Here is a 20,395-nt window from a genome sequence, read left to right as displayed (position 1 = left end):
ATCCCCACTCCCCAACCCCCGGAGTGATGCAAGTTTCACGCTGTCCACACTGGTGTAATGTCAGTGGGAGACGCTCTCCTACAAAATAGCTTCCTCTTCTTGCTGGGGTGAAGTAATTATACCGATGGGAGAGTGCTTTCTCATCATCATAGCGCATCTTCACCAGACGTGCACATTGCAGATGTGCCAGTGTAGCACTGTACTGTAAATTTGCCCTAAGCTTTCTCATAACAATGCCTGTTATTAACACTCTTCTATATCTAATTAGCTAGGAGGATCCACCCATCTTGGCAGATGATGACCTGCCCTTAGTTACACACATCTTTGTCATCTCCCATTTGGACTACAGCAATGTAATATAATTGGCTGTGAAGCCATCAGCTTTTAAGAAACTCCAACTAGTACAGAACTAGACCTGGTTGGGAATTTTCTATCTCAATTAATTTTCAACACAAAATGCAGTTTCCACAAAATCAAAATTTTAATTTTAATTTTTGATTTTGTTATTTTTCTATTTTTGTTCAGGAAAAACAAAACAATATTTAATTTCAGCTTGGTTTGACCTGAATTGAAATATTTGGTTTGTTAAACTGACCTGAAATATTTTCTTTCAAGTCAGTTCAAGATCAACCTTCCCGCCCCCGCCAGTGTGGTGGCACATTCCTTCATGGGACTTGTTTGGATTCCTGATGCTCCCACTCTCTTCTATGGACAGGGCTACCTGGCCAGACTACATTTCCCATGATGTGATGCAATTTCCCCCCTGATTGAATGGCCTGGTTCTTTGTAGGTGTCACTGTAGGTGCATCATGGGAGATGTAGTCCAGTCAGGAAGCTTAGCCTAAAGAGGAGAATTAGGGCATCAGGCAACTGAACTACAACACCCATGAGGCAATGTGCCATCATAGCTAGATCCAGTTAAATGTTGAAATGCCTCTCAATAAAATGTTTTGAGTCATTTCAACAATCCAAAATCAAACATTTTAATTTGGGAACACCAGAAGTTTTCATTTCAATCAAAAATGCCAAAATGAAAATGTTTTGCCATTTCTGAAAAATTTCAGTTCAGAACTTTTAAGAAATAAAGATGTTGAAATATTGGAATTTTATTCTCGATGGAAATTCCAATTTAAACTCAACTCCATACAGAACTATGCAGCATGTCTTCTCAGCAATGGGTGCTACCAAGAGCACGTCAAACCTGCCCTCCACTCTCTTCACTGGCTTCCCTTAGACTATCATGTCAAGTTCAAGGTTCTTATCTTCAAGGTACTCAGTGGCCTAGGCCCCTGCATATTTGAAGATCACCTAAAGCTCCAGGATAAAGACCATAGTGGACAATTCCATTCCTCAGACAATGGAACTTCCTACAATAAGGGTTTAAAGCTCAGCTGGGCAGGAGACACAACTTTCTTGTCAGCCAGTCCAAGACTATGGAAGGAACTCTCCCCTCTTTCCGCCCTCCCCCTCCCCCGCGCCAGGAAGTAAGGACCATCACAAACCTCTCCACCTTCTGCTCGAAGTACAGAGTGCACTTCTTTGACCTTCTCTAATATAAAACAATAAACCCAGTACCAAAACAAAACCCTACAAACAAAATTCTTCCCTTGGGGAGAGGACGAGAGGGAATGAACTACATGTGACAGTTGTTGAATGTGCTGTTGGAAGGTGCTCGGATACTACAGTGAAGGGGGCAGTATAAGAACACATATAGAATAGACTGGTCTTTGTTTAATGTTTGAGCTAATTCAAAACTGTCAGTTAAGCAAGGTTAATAAATCCTTTAAAATTAGGGCAGGGGACTGGCATCCTTTTGGCATGGAGTCTCCTGCCCTCATAACAATTCCCTTTCCTGGTACACAGGAGCCAAATGTGGCTAGGCAGGTGGAGAGCTATGATCATGACATGACCAGCTAAGGAATTGTGCACATCCTATTCCTGTATTGATTTTTTTACCTTGTTCTTTCACCTCACTCTGGCTGGCTCATCTACCTGCAATATCTTATCTAGCATAATGGAGCCCAGCCTGGTTGTGGCATTTAGATGCTACACAATATAAATGTTTAATAATTCTACTATTAATAGTAATGTAATTTATTTCCTTCAATCAGTCACCTAACATTAAAATCAACGATTACCAGCTTACCTATGTCATACAAGAATTTTATCATAATGTTACTGTGGTGCCATTAAAAAGTGACACAGTCAACAAATATGCAACCAGTAAATTCTTGTTGAGCTGGTAGATGATCTGGTGGGACTTGCATCAGTCCAATGAAGTAAATGGGATAATCTTGCTGATGACGTGTGTCCTGGGGCTAATGCATGTCTGAGTGGTCAGGACTGGTACTGCAGGATGCTGCTGTGATGGTAGCAGATACAAAGCAATTTATTCAGATAGGAAGAGTTATTATTGTAGTTTACAAGCAGTTTTAGGGAACTAGTGGTTTAAATGGTTTACATGGTTTCAAATGGGACTAATTAACATTAAAAAATGAAAAAAACATTACAACTCCCTCTTCAGTTTTAAAATGTCTTAAATGGTGAGATTCAGGATTATATGTATTTCATGCAGGAACATTTTCAGGGTGTCCATGAGCCAAACTAGTCTTTGCTTTAAATTACACATTGACTTTGTAGTCTATGTTCCTTGCTTTAGAAGACAAACTTTAATTTATACCACTGAATATTACTAAGAGTCTGTGGTGTGTAGCAATGAGTAGAGATAGAAACATCAATAAGACCCTACAGAGCATATTCCTTTTCAGTGGTATAGCCATTCAGTAGAATAGAAATGCCTTGTACACACTTGGAATATATATTTTAAAAGTATTCCCAGGTGTTCCTTGCACAATGGGGCTCAACCTGATTAAAGCCTGTAGGTGTTGCCACAATGTAAATATTAAGAAGTAATAATTAATACCAATGACAATGTGTGATTTAAAAAAAACCAACCATGTGGTTTTGGGGATGCTGTCATGCCGCAATTCCATGAGCCTCCATCTTAATAAATACAAAGGTACTGATTGAAGCAAAGGAAAAAAAAAAAGCATTTGTTCTCTTCAGGCAAAATTAACAACAGAAAATGAAAAATCTTGGCCAAAACAGATATTCTAGAGAATACTGGTGATATTGTTGAGGGGAAGGATTATATTTGCTTTGCTTTTGTTGCTGTTAGCTATTTTTGTCACAATTTCAAAAGGCAAAATTCTGCCAGCTTTGTCCTTAATTTCCTACTATCTGTATATTAAGCTTCTATAGAATTTTCTTATTCAGCAATTCATTCAATTCCTCTTTTTTATTTTGGTCTTGCAGACTTGCTTAAGGATCTGCCTTTCCCTTTGAGATTTCTGCTGTGTAGCCAAATCAGGCAGGTTGACTAATTCTTGTATTTAGGCATCTCCATTGTAATAATAGCAGAGATTGATGAGTTTTCCTGCTGTCACAGCTTCCCTTCAGATTTTGAATAAATATATTATTGTGCTTGAGATGGTTATTTCACCTCACACATGTTTTATAATTTCATGTCCCAACTTCTCTTAACTTCAGTGAAAGGAAAGAAACTGGTGGGGTTTGTCTAGATGGAGAAATTAACTGACATAGCTATGCCAGTATCATTATATAACACCCCAGGTGGACACTAATTCTTGAAGAATAGTTCCTTTTTCCGATTTAGTTTAATATGCTTATACTAGAAATGCAATGTTAGTAAATTGCACTGTGTAGACAAGACTGTAGTTTTGTCTGACAAAGTATTCTGGTACAAAGTCCAGTCTTCATACATGTACTATGGGAATGGGATTGGCCTGTACAGTCAGTCTCACCCTTTCTCCCTCTACCACCAGGAAATGTGGTGGTAATGTTCACCAGTTCAACAATATAATGTACAGAACTGTTGAATATTCTCACTGCAGGTATTTAGATAAATGTCATGACCTTTCTTGAAGAAGGCCCTTGGAAGTGGTGTATGACAGTTGTCTAGTCCCTACACAGGAAAGCTAGAAATTACCTTTGAAGTGCACTGTTTCTGAGATCCCTTTTGGCCAGATACCCAAAATGTGTATGCTGAGGCTGGCACATCTGACCATCCTAATTCACCAATCTTTGTTTTCAGAATTAAAATTCTGCTTGTCCTGCAGGGTGATTTTAACTGAATAACGCTGTAAAGTTAATTCCTTACCTTCCAGACAGGTGGAAATGTGAGCTGCTACCAATTTTACTGGAATACTGGAAGTGTTGTCTCACTATCTATCTGAGGTATACTGTTTAAATGTAGCGGCTGAGCTTTTATCTGTGTTCTGCTGCAGGCTTGACACTGTTAGCTCCCTAATATCTTTTAGCGATTTCATTGGACTGGAAACCCAACAACTGACCCAACATTGTCTCAGGAAACTGCACTGAATTGTAACCACTTTGTTTATCACCTGCATTTCTATGGAAAGAGACTTTGCCCTCAGTAAAGAGCGATTCACTTACAAAAGCAAAGTTTGCTCTGTTAATTCCTGCTATTTCAAAATGTCACATGTGACAGGATAGTTCCTTATTTAGAGCCCAGAGCTTTCCCCTGATCTGTCAGCCCTTTGAAACATAGTAGGACCTGCCAGACGGTTCCTTACAGAAGGATTTTATTGACAGCAACTAATTACCATTCATCACTTAGTGGAAAGGAAGAAAGGAATGAAACATTTGCCATGACGTTCTCCACAATGCTTGTTTTCCTCTCTCTCATTCACAGTACTTTGCAGCTGCTGGGTAAGTCTCCATTGTGTGTCTACTGTAAAAATTGGATATTAAAGGTCTTCACCTCATGCTTTTCCTTGGGCATTTTGCTACTCTGTTTGGTGTAGAGTCTGGCTATTCTTTTTGTTATTAACCGTATAGCTGTGATGGGTGGGACCCGCCTCAGGGAAAGTTGCAGATTCACATAGGAGGCAGGGGAAGGCACAGGGCCTAGCAGGATATCAGAAACAGGTACAGAGGGAGAGAGAGGACAGGAACTTTAATTCTGAATGTCATGACTTGCAAATGGTTGTGGCCAGCTTATTGATGGCTCTGCATGGGTGTGCAATGGGGGAAGAAGGTGTAAATAGCTTTCTCTGCTTTCCCTTGCAATTACATCCCTTGTGCAGTGATCCCCCATAGGACAGTTGCTTTGTGGAGCCATTTCTTCATGGCAGCATTATCCAGGTCTCTACCCTCTTTGAGGAAGAGACAACAAGAGCAGGAAATTGCTTCCCTCTTCCCCCCACCCCCTCCCCCGACATTAAGCTGGACTCTCATTTCTGATCTGGTCAGTGTGTTTACATGATGGATGAAGGAATGGATGTAGACGATAAAGGGAATCCCTTTATCATCTACACTCCAATCGGAGGTGTGAATTCAGCTCAGGTAGGCATACCCATTCTAACTTTAATCTAGCTAGTACTGGTGAAAATAGCAGTGAAGATGTGGCCGCTCAGGCTTCATTACAGACTAGCAACACGAGTACATGCCTAGGGTTCCAGGCAAGCTTGTTCAGCCTGAGCAGAAGCCCATGCCACTGTGCCTTCACTACTATTTTTAGCTGTGCTAGCTAGATGAAAGCTAACACAAGTATGCCTGCCCGAGCTGCAATCACTTCTTTGATTGCAGTGCAGACATACCCAAACATATAAAGTGTGTGTGTGCGTGCACATAGATAGAAAGAACCTACATTTTTAAAAGTGACATGATTTTGTGTGCCTCTGTGTTTTGAGTGCCCAACTTTAAACACTTTCAGGGGCTGGATTGGGGCAAAACTCACTAGTTAGATAAGAAATCTTAAGTCATATTATAGGCTGAGCTGTTAGGCTGACCTATTATTAAGATTGCCCAACACTCTCCATTATAAGACCATACTTTTAGTTGCTTATCACTTTGCCAAACTTTAATTGGCAAGTACTTGGTCCTGCTAGTGAAGGCAGGGGGCTGGACTTGATGACCTTTCAAGGTCCCTTCCAGTTCTAGGAGATGGGATCTCTCCATTATTTATTTATTTATTTATTTGTTAATTGTTTGGGCTGAAATTTTTCATGGATATCTTCCTCGGGCTGAATGTTTTTGGTTCAGCCACTTCTGAGAATGCGATTAGGGAAAATAAAGTTGTTTTTCAATGTTAAATTCTGATGACTATGGCTTTGGAAAGTGCTAGCATCCCCATGCTTTGGGGAAGAGATTGTATAATTGGCAGAGGCTACCCTTTGTGTCAGGGACCTGGCTTATGCCATTCCTGTGGAAATCTGTCTGAATTTGGTCAAGTTATAAGCCTTTGGAAAATCACAGTTGGCGCATATTCCGTGGAGACGACGTATATTTTAGTAACTAAAATCTCTGAAGATTCTGCCTTCACAGAGCATATTTGGGCCTCTCACAGCTGCTAGTGTTGACTGAACTGTGCATGAGCCATCCCCACCGATCAGCTGAGCATGCTCCATCCTCTCTCAGCTCTTACAGCTGATCAGACTGCTCATGCACCATTCCCATAGCATAACATCATCTCACAATTCATACATGTGACCAGACTGCACATGCACCATCCACACAGAGTGACTGTGGGGGAAGATCAGTGCATAGATTGAGACATGGGATTGGCTGGGTGAGGGTAGGCCTGGGAGCCAGGGAAGGAAACAGGTGGAGAGGGAGATAGTGGATGGTGAACTGAAATTGAATGAGGAGCCAGGGGAAAGTGGGACTGACAGGACAAGGAAACTGGCAACTGGAACCAGTTGGAGGGGGGAGGAGGTGCAGGGAGGGAATACAGATCTAATGAGGAGCCAGGTTGCATGGGGGATAACTGGGATTGGCTGGGCAAACAGACTGAGACAAGAAGCCAAGAGAGGGGAGAACAAGGAGTCTGGAGAAGGAGACTGGCACTGGGAGCCAGTGGGGACAGAGAGCATGGCCAGGGAGATAGGTGATTGGAGACTGGGGAGAGATGGTGGACACATTAGGGAGTGGTGGAGGGAATTGGGAATAGCTAGGCAGGGAGACTTGGAGCATGATGGGGGAGACATGGACTGGGAGAAACTGGTAGAGGGAGTCTGGAGTGGGAGACTAGGACTTGTACAGGAAGGAAATTGGGACTGGGACCAGTAGCCTGAGGAGTAGAGACTGGGACTAACTAGATGAGGAGAATGGGCTTGGGACTGGGAGTCAGCAGTAGGACTGGGGCAGGTTGAGGGTTCAAGATTGGGGACATAGGAGTCTGTGCCATCTAGAGCACACACACCTTCAGAGCCTGAAATGGAACTCAAGATCCCTGAAGTTCACCATTCCTCTGCTGTCAGAGGTGATTGCCCGTGGGCATGGGTGAGCATGAGTGACAGCTCATCTCTTGATGCTCACCCTTCCCCTTTCACCTATGTTTAAGGCTATCTTAGATTTTGTGAGCAAAAACACATTTAAAATACCCACCCAACCCTAGCTCTCCCCCTCCCTGCAAAAAAAAATTCTGAAGTTTAGAAGACTATACAAAAATATACACTAATAGAATTCAACTCCTGGTTTGATTTTAGTGTTGCTGTTGCTTTAGAATTGATGGTATTTTACAATTAATATCATATATTGATGGACTCTGACAGATTTTGCATTCCATAGAAGCACAGACTGCATAACAGAGTCTATTTGGGTCAATCATAATTAATATTACATATCTTTCTTCCCTTTCCAGGTGACACTGAAAGATTTTGGACTACAGATTCTTTGACAGGTTTCCACTACCAGATAAACTCCCAATCAGCTCTAACATGGCACCAAGCAAGGAAAAGCTGCCAGCAACAGAATGCAGAATTATTAAGCATCACAGAGATACAGGAGCAAACATACCTGAGAGGTAAACTAACAAAATAATCAAGAGTGAAAACTCAAGGTGACATCTTGGCTGCATTGAAGTTAATGGAAAAACTCGCATTGATGTCTGTGGGACCAGGGTTTCACCCACAGTGATTTTTCTGTTATTGTGTCAATTCTAAATGCATCTCAATGGTCTGGGAAACCTTTTCAGTGAGGCAGCAGCATTTATGACACCCTTTAAAAGGATAAAACACATCCCCCCACCCACTAGCCTGCAGTACAGGAAGACTGGCCATTCCCCATTCGGGGAGCATAGTGACATTGGCCATGAAAAAACAAGAAGCAAGTCCTGGTGCAAAGGTTGTCTCCACATCATCTGCTTCCTCCCACCACTGTTCAGGAGTAGCCATAATCTGATCCATAGATTAATATGTTTCCTGTAATCTTTAGTGATTATTTATAACTCCAATATATAACTTCTGAATACATGAAGGTGGTTAGTCTCATCCTAATATGGGTGGATTTTACATGCGTCAACTTCCAATAACACCAATGGAGTTAATAATTTAAGCTCCTTTATAAAAGTCATGAAGGAGGCTTCATAAACACCAGTTTGGAACAAGACCAGAAGAGAGCTAGTGAATCTTTCATGTGCTATGTTTGTGCTGAAATGAAAAGTTCATTTATTCCTTTTGTTAGCCAGAAATCTCTGTAACCTTTACACATATATGCTCACATGTATATTGTGTTCCTATTCTCATCTATATATTTTACTAATTGGAAAAGTGATATTTTTATTAACTGGCTTTGTCTGAGAAATGTAAATTTTGGTTCAAAGTTTCATTTAATTTCTTTTGTAATTTAGAGATAACTAAAAATATGGATTCTGCTTTCTGGATTGGACTTAATAGTTTGAATTTTAACAGTGGATGGCAGTGGATGGGCAGCAGTCCTCTCAGATATTTAAACTGGGCTCCAGGTAGGTAAATCTGTTTATAATAATCAAAATAGATCTTCTGCTGGTGTAAAGTGGTATAGCTCCACTGAAGTCACTGATTTACACTAGCTGATGGTCTGCCCCATCATTTTTAAGAGTAAAATTCTCTGATGCACATTATAGATTTCAACACCAGTATTTTTTATCACTATAAACATGGAACTGTCTATAGAAATGAATATCATTTGGAGTTAATAATCACCAAACAGATCTGATCCAAATTTTTCCTTAAAATGTAATCCAAAAATGAGAAATATAAATTGAAGCTTCCAGAAGCAGCAAAATATTTAGGAAATAAAGGCATTGCATCTTCTTCACATATTCTAAATATTATACACCGTTGGAGTAAAACTGATGCTTCATCAAAAATCTTCAACACATTCTATTTAGAGAACAGGGGCCACTGCATCCTTTGATGACAGTGTAACTGGAATAATGCAGTGGAAATCAAGCCCATTGTTGCTTATATAGTCTATTACATATTTGCTATTTTTTATTTCTAAGGCCAGTTGCATGAAATCTTGATTGTAATTTGTATGTGTTCATCTGCTCTTGTAGCTTATTTGTTGCTGAAATCAATAATCCAATGCTTGTGACAGGGTATGATTCAGGGGGAAACATGATGGTTTCCAAGCTGCTTCCACAAAATAAACTCTGGCCATGTAAATTGACAAATGAACAGCTGCTCATAGTAGATTGTGCAGACTTTCAAAATATGATCATGTGAACTGCTAGGCTTCTCAGTAGGTCTTGAATATACCCATTGGTTCCACTGGGCTCACTGGGCTTGGCTCTTTGATTAAAGAAAAAGGAAAAAAAGCGAATCTGTCTTCCAAACTCCACCCACTTGTGGCACCAAAATAAGACATCACTCACAATAACTTGTGTGGATCTATCCTTCCCTCTCCACCCTTTTTGATATGTACAATGAAGTAATCAACAATGTTGACATTTAAATTATCATTACTGGGTATCTGCATTAACACCTCACAGAAATGAACGGGGCAGTTCACAGCACTCAGAGCTATTGCTCCAGGGTCTCTGCAGACACATCTCTGCAGCTTAGGCCAGGTCTGCACTACAAAGTTATGTCAACATAAGCCACCTTGTGTTGACTTAGGCCTTGGCTACACTTGCAAGCTAGAGCGCATTAAATCAGCCCCATACACCCTAACTGCAGAGATGTCCACACTGGCAAGGCACTTAGATCACCCGGACTCGTGGCTGGAGCACCCCCGGTAATCCACCTCCACGAGAAGCATAATGCTTGCTGCGCCCCAGCTGGAGCATCGTGGTGCCAGTGTGGATGCCCTGGTCTGTTAATGCGCTCTGATCGGCCTCCAGAAGTGTCCCACAATGCCTGTTCTAGCCACTCTGGTCATCACTTTGAACGCTATTAGCCTGCCCCCAGGTAACCAACTGTCAGACCCTCCCTTTAAATTCTCTGGGAATTTTGAAATTCCCCTTCCTGTTTGCTCAGCAAGGCATGGAGTGCTCTCAGCACATCTTTCCAGATGACCATGTCTCCACACGCCAGGCGATCCCCAGTATGGAGCAATGGCGAGGTGCTGGACCTCATTAGTGTTTGGGGAGGGGGAGGAAGCTGTCCAGTCCCAGCTGGCTCCAGCCATAGGTATTACGATACCTATGGGCAGATATCAAGGTCCGTGAGAGAAAGGGGCCATGACCAGGACGCAGTGCCATGCAGGGTTAAAGTGAAGGAGCTGGGGAATGCCTACCACAAAGCGCGGGAGGCAAACCACCGCTCCGGTACTGCCCCCATGACCTGCCGTTTCTACAAAAAGCTGGATGCAATCCTTTGGGGCGACCCCACCTGCATAATGAATAAACAGGAATCTTGACTCAGAACAGAGGTTATTTTACCTTTGAATTCTGCACAGGTGTGACTGCTGCAGGAATACAGTGTCCAGTCCTGGTATCCACAATTCAGGAACGATGTTGGTAAATTGGAAAGGGTTCAGAAAAGATCTATGAGAATGATTAAAGGATTAAAAAATATGCTTTATAGTGATAGATTCAAGGAGCTCACTCTGTTTAGCTTACCTAAGAGAAGGCTACAGGGTGACTGTCTATATGTATCTACATGGGGAACAAACATTTAATAATGAGCTCTTCAGTCTAGCAGAGAAAGATATAATGCAATCCCATAGCTGGAAGTTGAAGCCAGACAAATTCAGACTGGAAATAAGGAGTAAATGTTTAATGGTGAGAATAATTAACCATTGGAACAATTTACCAAGAGTGATGGTAGATTCTCCATCACTGAAATTTTTAAAATCAGGATTGGCTCTTTTTCTACAAGCTCTGCTCTAGGAATTATTTTGGTGAAGTTCTGTGGCCTGTGTTATACAGGAGGTCAGGCTAGATGATCCCAAGGTTCCCTTTTGGCCTCAGAATCTATTAACTTTTTTCAGTTTGATTAATCTGTGCAGCTGATAGTGCTCTGCGTCTAGTCAGTTTAACAATCATAAAGGCAAGAGAGATCACCAAAAAATTGTTCCTTCTATTGGTGACATGGTTTTTTGCAGTGATTACATGGAGATTCTGTTTTATCTGTTTGTCAAAGGAAGCCCCATTCCAGCCCCTGGTAAACTCTGTGCCATGCTGAATCCCAGAAGAGCTTCTAAATGGGAAAACCAGGCATGTAATCAGAAACATGGCTACATTTGTAAAAGGGGAAACTCCACTTTAGAGTCTCTCAATACGCCTTCAGGTAAGTGTGTTAATTTAATAAAAAGTTGTTGTTTTTTGGTAGAAACGGCAGCCTGCAAAGATGTGCAATGGATAAAAAGGAGATGCATTTTGATCGCCATGAAATTACAGTGGAAGTTATTTTTTTAGCCAAGAGCAATACTTTAAAAACACCCGTGTGTGTATGTGCATACCTTTGTGCACAAGCAGGTGGGGACACACAATTTTCTATATTGCTTGGTACAAAAGGCCATTATTCTGCCCTTATCCTATATTAACCACTCTGGGAAGAATTCCATTATTCCATTCATCTAAAGCAGGGTGGCTAAATTTTACACAACTAAAAGCCATATTGGCAATTTGACAGGAGCCAAGGATCGAATTTGCATAAACCATAATTGTAATTTCATGTCCTTAATTGCACAAAAGGCACACACCACAACCACCCTAACCTTTAATGCAAAGAGTCAGTCTGTGATGACTACTGCTCAGATGGACATGAAGTGTTGCATGCTGGACAGCAGGAGCACTAGTTTTCATTATCCACGTCTCTGTATTAAAAAGCGGCCATGGGCTACATTTTACATTTCCTTGGACTACATTTAGACTGCAGGCTGCCTTTGACCTAAAGCATGCAAATGACAAGTTAATAGCAGTCATATGCTATACCTAGAAGTGATCTTCAATAGGCTGTTTCCCAGGGATGCTTTGAAAGCTGCTGTAAATGCTCAGTGACAAACTTATTAAACTAGATAGAGATTTTATTTAAGAATATTTTAACTGACAATAATAACATGAGAAAGAAATGGGTCAAGATTTTTTAAAAAGGGGACCTAAAGTTACGGTCTGAAACCTGTATTTAGTGGCCCAATGTAAAAAGGTGACAATTTAAAGACGAGACAATTAGTTGCAGTAGTTTACAAAATTATTTCTGATGGTCAGTTACTTATAAGCAGTTACTAGAGATTTAGACCATGAGTGTCAATACCTGAAACTTCTATGGAGCTGCACTACATGACAAGTCTGGGTAGATCTGTCCAAGTCTGGGTATTTTATGATATTTAGATGTTTAAATGATAAAGAACCATATTTTATTTATATTCACATTTAACATATTTAATATTAATCATATTTTAATTCTCACTAGAATGTTCTTGAATTTCTGACCGCAAATGTCACCTATATTCAGCTAGATCTCCTGTATTTTATGCATAATAACAGAAAATACTGCCAGTCTCATTTACTTTGTTCTTTTTTACATTGCTCTAAAACATTTTTATTTTGATTTTAGATCACTTGGGGCCTATTAAATGTCCAGATGGGTGGCTGCCATACTCAGGTCACTGTTACATGATTCACAGAGAGACCAAAGTATGGAAAGAAGCTTTGACTTCATGTAAGAAGCAAGATGGAAATTTGTCGAGTATGCATAATATTGCAGAGAACAGCTTTATTGTTTCTCAGCTTGGCTACAGTAAGTATTACTACAGGCAACTGTGTTGTCTGCAGTATTTATAATGAACAGTTAGCTGGTTTTTATTTTGAACACTACTGCTAACATTTATAGCCAAAGAATGGATCAGACTTAATGGGTGTTTTTTACATAAACACAGAAGAATATTTTTGTTTACTTATGAAGTAAAAATCTAAGTATTAAAAAAAGTTGTACAGTAGGAAAGGAAAAATTCTATAGCTTGTGTGTGCCAACCTGCTTTCTTAGTACATAACGGGGGGTGAATCTTGTGCCTCCAACCCCAGTCCCATGCATTGGAGGCTGACAAGTTCTGTAGTGACCAAGATCTTCTGAGCTAGGCCTCAATCCAACATATGAGCATGTGCTTAACTTTAAGCACTGGAGGAGTCCCATTAAAATTGACAGAACTACTCATGCTTAAAGTTGAACATGTGCTTAAATGCATTGCTGCATTGGGGCCCTAGTGAAGAACAATTAGGAAGAAACAACTCTGCTACTTTGTACAAACAAAATATGGGCTATTGTGGTTGGTGTCAGCATAAGTTATAAGAAACCACCAAATTCCTCCTCCTCTTTGTTTCATGGACCTGCAGGAGACAGTCATGCAGAGGTGTCTCCAAAGAGTTTTTGGGCTGCCAACATTTTGCAAAAATGTATTTTTTTTTCTTGTGAACCATAATGAGGAAAATGTATTTTTTTATGAAAAGAAATAGAAAAGGTGAACAGGGTACAAACAACTTCATCAAATATGTGCCAGGCCAACCACCACAACCAGTGCTGAATTGTGGGACAGCATGGGGATAGCTGGTCTGGTTCTGCAGTTTTCCAGTCAATGGCAGCCCTCTGTTGTTAAGAGGGATGCTGTTGCTCAATCCCAGCACCTGTAAGGCCACTGCTGACAGAAGACAGAACCAGGCACAAACCAGCATATTTCTGCCTTTATTTTGTTGCTTTAAGTTATCAATAAAGTTTGTCAAAAATTGTTTATATCTCTCCTCTGCCATTTGCAAAGAGCATATGTCCCTTTGTTAAAGGCAAGATTTTTTGAGTGAATCTAAGACTTAGCCATGTTAAAATGTAGGCCAGCTTACCTCTCACAGCAGAGAGGGATGTGAAGGAGCAACCTGCATTTTTGCTAAAGGAGAAAGACTTACCGTAACTCTCTAAGTGCTATATCCCAACATTCATGACTGAAATCTCATTCCAGACATGGAAATGTACTCTGTTACCAGTAAAAGTGTCATTAACACACCAACTGGTTTTATGTTAGCGCCAACAGAAGACCTATGGATTGGACTGAATGCCCTTAAGATTCAAATGTATTTTGAATGGAGTGATGGGACTCCTGTGACATATATTAAATGGCTACGCGGTCAACCCAGCTATGCAAAGAGACAAGAAGATTGTGTTGTTATGAAGGGACAGGTAAAATAATTCAATTATTTTTCATAGATCTATAGATTGGAAGGCCAGAAGGGACAGCTGTGATCATCTCGTCTGACCTCCTGTATAACACAGGCCACAGAACTTTCCCTAAATAATTCTAGACCAGCTCTTTTAGAAAAATATTGAATCTTGATTTAAAAATGTGAGTGATGGAGAATCCATCACGACCCTGTGTAAATTGTTCCAAGGGTTAATTTACTCTCACTATTAAGAATTTGTGCTTTATAGTGATGCTAATCATTACATAGTTCAGGCTTAAACTGCCATTCATTATAAGGCTGATTCTGAAATGTTCACATACCTCTTTTCTCCATAACCTTACCATAAACACATGAAACCACTTGAAATTTCACATGCCAGATCTCAGCCTAAAGTAAGTTTTCATATAAGTTTGGGACCAATCAGACAGGGCATTTATAAGATGTGTGAGATCAAAAGTGAAGGAGTAATATTTTCCTAATGTCTTTTAGCATTTCATATCTCCTAAAGAACTTGGCCCAGAAATTCCAAAATTATTTTGTTGTTATGGTCATAGCAACAAGTGATGCCTTTGGTTTTAGAGGCTCACAGTGATTTATTTGTTATTATTATAAGTAGCTATTACATACTCTGTTTTCTAATTCACTAGACCATACTCCAGGGAAGTGACTGAACTTCTGAGTTTGTTTCCCTGTCTGTAAACCTAAGATATGTATATACCTTCTTAAGGCTGTGAACATCTTAAATCCTACATTACTTTTGACTGCCCACTTTTACAACCATAAATATCTTTTAACGTGGGTTTTTGTTTTGTTTTGCTTTTTTGTGTATAATGTCCTAGGTTTTAAAAAGCCAAACACTGAAAAGACATACATTTTATGATGTGGAATATTATTCACCCTCCCTCTCCCCCCAAATGGGTCATGAGCAGGATTGGAACCTCTAGTTCTAGAGCCCGGGTCTCAATCAGTTGAGCTTACCAAGTAACTGGTAGTAGTAGCAGGCTGTTGTCCTCTATGTGGACAAGCCAGAGGAGGGGTATGAGACACATATTTTGTCTCTGACTGTGAACAGCCAGTTGCTGACAGCAGAGAAATGTTGAAACTCTGGATTCCTGGAGAGTTCTGGAAGGGAGTGTTCTCTAGTAGTTACAAACCCTTATTTCCTATACCTCCTCCAGCCTTTTGCCCCTGCCCTAGCACAGCGTTTCTCAAATGTGGCCACCATGGCTGTATGCAGCCACCAGGCGCTTTTCTTGCAGCCACAGCTTCCAGGGAAATGATTTGGGGGGTGGGGGAAGAGGGGAAAACAGTGGCTCCTCCCCAGGGGCCACCAGCAGTGATTGCACCCCACCCCTCTCTGGGGAGGTACAAGCTGCAGGAGCAGGCAGTCAGTCAGTCAGTTCCCCACCTTCCCGGAGGCGATAGGGTTGGGCTTCAGCTCTGGGGTGGCAAGTGGCAGACTCCAGCCAGGGGGCTTTGGGCTCCATTCCCTGGCTGCACAGTGGTGGGCTCTGGCCCAGGCTCATCCCCATCATCACTTCTGGTCCCTGCTGCCTCCCACAGTGCTCCATCGCCCATGCCCCCACTACCTCTGTACACATCCAGGGCTTAATTTGTCTCCGAGCTTGCCAGGGCTGAGTAAGTCTGCTTTGAAAAGTGATATTAACAAACATACAAATATCACTTTTCACAGCAGACTTACTTATAGCTAGCAAGTCTTTAAAAAAAAAAAAAGAAACAACAAGAATAAAGACAAGAACATTCAAAGCACCTTATTTGTGTTTCTATTCTGTTTAGGTCCAATAAGGTTCAGGACAACTGTACATTATTTTTATTATTGAGTCTTAAAAAAAAACCCTACATAGATAAATTACAATGATTTGGGCATGTATATGTGCATATTTATTTGTTTTTCCTAAAGTTAATTAAGTATTTTAGAAAAAATTGTCAGAGTGGCCACCAGCAAGAGTTGGTGGCCTCACTCTGAGGCCACCAAAAATTTGTTGTGAGAACCCCTGCCCTAGGCTCTATCTACCACCACCCTGCAGCCTATCTCTGCTCCTGTGTGCCCCACAACCTGTCTATCCCTCCCACACAGCTTGTCTCTGCCCCACACCACTACTCACTCTCTCCATTCCACTCAGTCCCTTCAGTCCCTGGCTGGAGCATGCCCAGTCCAAATGGGAACTTTGGAGAAAATAACTGCCAAATTCTAACAAGTCTGTTCTTAGCATGTGGGTCCTGATAGTTTTCTGAGGTTTATAACCTGGCCAAATTTGGTGGACTTTCATGGGGATGGCAAAAGGCACATCCCTGACACCAGGGCATCCCCCTGCCAAATTACAAGTCTCTGCCCCAGTGTTACCAACTCTTGTGATTTTTATCACAAGTCTTGCTATATTTGGTGTTTTTCTTAAAGCTCCAGCTTCTGAGATTAAAAAGTTATACGAAAATCTCAGTTTTGGTTTAAATCCCCCCCTTTCCCCCTCCCCCACACACACTTTGATTCTAGCTCTCCTGGTTTCAGAGAAAAGCTTGATAACACAAAGACATTGAACCATAATGGAAACCAACAGGCCAATAAAAAGAGCCCAATACGTATTATTTTTTTAAAAATCTCATGATTTTTAAGCCACTCTCATAATTTTAAGTGCCTCATTCATGATTACTATCAGAGGTTAGTTAGTCTGAATCTGTAAAAAGCAACAGCGGGTCTTGTGGCACCTTTAAGACTAACAGAAGTATTGGGAGCATAAGCTTTCGTGGGTAAGAACCTCACTTCTTCAGATGCAAGTACAGATGCATCTGAAGAAGTGAGGTTCTTACCCACGAAAGCTTATGCTCCCAATACTTCTGTTAGTCTTAAAGGTGCCACAAGACCCTCTGTTGCTTTATTCATGATTACTGAGCATCTCAGGTTGGCAGTACTGCTGCTCCAAAGCATGATGCTTTTGGAGTAAATGATTATAAGAATTTTTTTTAATACGGGCAAAACAATGTCTTTTTCTCTAACCTTGTTCTGAGAAGTGGCTGAACTGTTTTTGTTGAAACTTTCAAAAGAAAAGTTCAGCTTGAGGCAAACACCCAGCAGGGAAAATTTAATCTCAAACGGTTAAAGTTTGGCAAATCATAAGCAAATGAAAGCAGGGTCTTATAATGAGAAGTATTAGGCAATTTAGGTGTCACTGCCAGCTCGGCCTAGGATATTTTTTGTTTCCATCAATGGTAAATATTAATCCTCTCCCACCATTAAATGGGCGGAAGAACAGAGCTACTGAAGAACAGAGTAATTAAGTAGTTTACATAGTGGGCACTGTGGTCTAATGGATTAAGCATGGACCAGGGCATCTCCGTTTTAATCCTGGTTCTGACACTAACTCTCTGTACGACATTGTGCATGCCATTTAGGGCTAAACTGAGTGTCTAGGTTCAGCCTGTGTAAAAGGCAGCATGTAGATGTACACTGGGAAGGAACTGTAACTCAGCCCCAAATCCTCTCCTCTCTCCCTCTTGCTCAGGGTGCTGCTTACTCTCCTTGCTTGAGCCTGACAAGCTCCCCTGAGGGAGGAGGGAGATATGGCTTCATCTATTTCTTGGTCCTCGCAGATTTCTCATTCATGCAGGGCAGTATGGAAACATAGCTAGATTTGTTAAAAATAAATAAATGGAAGGTAACAAAACACTCCAAACCACCATAAATAAAAACAAAAATCATTTCAAGTTGACTGTTTCTCAGCAAAGATCTAATGGCAGATAGTTCTTAGGTATCTTTTACAAAACATACTACAGGAAAGTTCATCTAGTTCATTACAAAATAATATAATAAATAATTAATGAGAAACATCTAACATCAAAATTAATTAACATTTTGTGGGACATTATGATTTATTTTTAGTGTGTTTTTTCACTTTCTCTCTCACAAAATTCACTGGCTTTCATCGAGTCTCCTACTCATAAGTGACATCGTCATACTTATGGGGACACGTTCAAGCCTGCATTACTCCAGTTCTACTCCTTTCACTGGAGTTACAGCAGTGTAGAACTCGAGTAACGCTGTGATGAATCTGGCACATCACTTTTTGATGCAATCTATATATATTAACCAATTTATGCAACAGATTAAAAATGAGCATGAGCAAGGAAATTAGCAGTTTTCTAAAGATTATGCATCCCTCTTCCTGGACATTCTTTTCTCTCTCCCCCATCATGTTCAGGATGGATATTGGGCAGCTAATGTTTGTGAAAAGAAACTTGGTTATATCTGCAAAAGGACACCTTTACCACAAGCTCCCAGGGAAGTGGAGATCATCGATCCAGGCTGTCAGAGAGTAAGTGTGATCTATAAAGGTCTATATTTAGCCTATTGGGTTTCGTGCTCTTCAAAGTATTTCCTCTTCCCCCCTATTGAGTAACTAGGGGGAAGAGAAAGTACTCTTTTGAAGGAGCCTGGTGTTTTTTTCCCTTAGCAAGCTGCTCATGTATGTACAATTTTTATTATCATTCATTTTCAGATGCAAATCTACTCTGAATTCATTTTTCATTTATATGAATGCTTCCATCTCCTCCCTCTTCTTTATAATGGAGTCCAGTTTCCCTCTCAGTAATAGATATACATAGACCGTTTTGGTTAACAAAAAGTCTTCACAACATCCTGTGTTTATTTAAGGCTCTTAACCCAATGAAATAACAAACATAGCACCCACCAGAGGCCTCTCTGTCTCAAGTCTCAGATATTCTGTCTCTTCATAGTCTTTAGCATCAGCAACTAATAAGAAACGGAAATTAATTCAAAGCAGAGAAGAATCTCCCTTCCCAGCTGTCTGGTTCAGATTCCTTATTTGTGGGCTGCCTGGCTGGACTTTGAACAAACCCAACAGGTGATATGGTTCCTAGTCAGCAAACTTAGCAAGTCTCACCTGCCCAGAAATCCACTGGTTTACTGTATGCTGGTTTGGGGTAAGCCTCTGTCGTAGACTCAGGAGAACAAACCTAGGCTGGATCACAAAGGGTCCTTCATTGAATTCGGAAGAGCCAGTGTAATCAGATATTGGTAGCTCTGGTTCTATGTGAATAATTTAAATCATTTTTGTATTTCAAGGTTTTAGAGGCCACAATTCTTGAGCTACATAGACATAATTTCCCTCTGAGCCGAGCAAAGTCAGCATCTTTGTTCTTCTGGGGCGTGCGTAACCAAGCCTGCAAATCAGTGTAAGGCCATCCTGATCAGGAAAGATAATCTTCCACTCCAGGAAAATCATACCAACATAAGAGGAGGAAAAGATGGGCCAGGTGCAAGCTGCTCTTGGCAGACCTCCCAGCATCATCCCCTGAGTAACAACAATACTGATCTCTGTAGAGGCAGGGAGCTTCCTTTTGTTAAATAACAGCCCTGCCTATGTGTGGTGATCACAGTCTCTTCTGTTTTCTCAACTGAGCTTCATCAATCGATTTCACTTTAATATGTATTTATATGTTAAAGGGCAGAACAGAATCTATATGTTAATCTGTCAAGAACTCATGTGTTTGCATCATGTTTGTCACAGGGCTGGAAAAGACATGGATTTCACTGTTATTTGGTTGGACACACATTTGTAACATTCTCAGAAGCAAATAAGACATGTGAAAGGAGCAATGGTTACCTAGCTACTGTGGAAGATAGGTATGAAAAATATATTTTTTTCTACTTTTAAATTTGTGCTAATGATGGAAAAAGCTTTGAAGGTTTTACATTTTAAAATACTCTAGAACTTTTCTAGTGCTGAGCCAAATACAGAGGATCTACACAGAAAAAAATGAATGCCTATGTGCCTTGGGGTTTTCTATAGTCTCTGTCGTGGTAGTATCCGAGTGCTTCCCAGGTAAAATTAGATTTGCAGAGATGGTCCCTCATGGGCTAAATGGAGTCTTATGTTCTTCTTCATTTCCTGGTTATAGGAAGGCTTTATTAATTATTTATTTGCTTCTTTTTCCTTTCAG

The 20,395-nt window shown here is 40.7% G+C and overlaps 1 protein-coding gene across 3 annotated transcripts in view; it reads left to right on the top strand.

Moving 5' to 3' along the window:
• The first annotated feature begins 4,543 nt into the window (after positions 1 to 4,543).
• LOC101947068 (macrophage mannose receptor 1-like) overlaps positions 4,544 to 20,395 on the top strand; it is a 57,688-nt gene continuing 41,836 nt past the window's right edge. For all 3 annotated transcript variants that reach the window (XM_065583028.1, XM_065583026.1, XM_065583029.1), the window contains exons 1-8: positions 4,544 to 4,752; positions 7,688 to 7,849; positions 8,675 to 8,788; positions 11,394 to 11,540; positions 12,810 to 12,992; positions 14,263 to 14,417; positions 18,634 to 18,747; positions 19,963 to 20,078. In XM_065583028.1, the coding sequence (XP_065439100.1) occupies positions 4,692 to 4,752; positions 7,688 to 7,849; positions 8,675 to 8,788; positions 11,394 to 11,540; positions 12,810 to 12,992; positions 14,263 to 14,417; positions 18,634 to 18,747; positions 19,963 to 20,078 (1,052 nt within the window). In that variant the 5' untranslated portion in view covers positions 4,544 to 4,691. The remainder of the gene's footprint in view (positions 4,753 to 7,687; positions 7,850 to 8,674; positions 8,789 to 11,393; positions 11,541 to 12,809; positions 12,993 to 14,262; positions 14,418 to 18,633; positions 18,748 to 19,962; positions 20,079 to 20,395) is intronic.

Source organism: Chrysemys picta, chromosome 2, assembly GCF_011386835.1.
Source record: "Chrysemys picta bellii isolate R12L10 chromosome 2, ASM1138683v2, whole genome shotgun sequence".
NCBI classification, from domain to species: Eukaryota; Metazoa; Chordata; order Testudines; family Emydidae; genus Chrysemys; species Chrysemys picta.
Note: the sequence above shows the minus strand (reverse complement) of the source record. Positions and strands in the feature narration are given on the sequence as shown.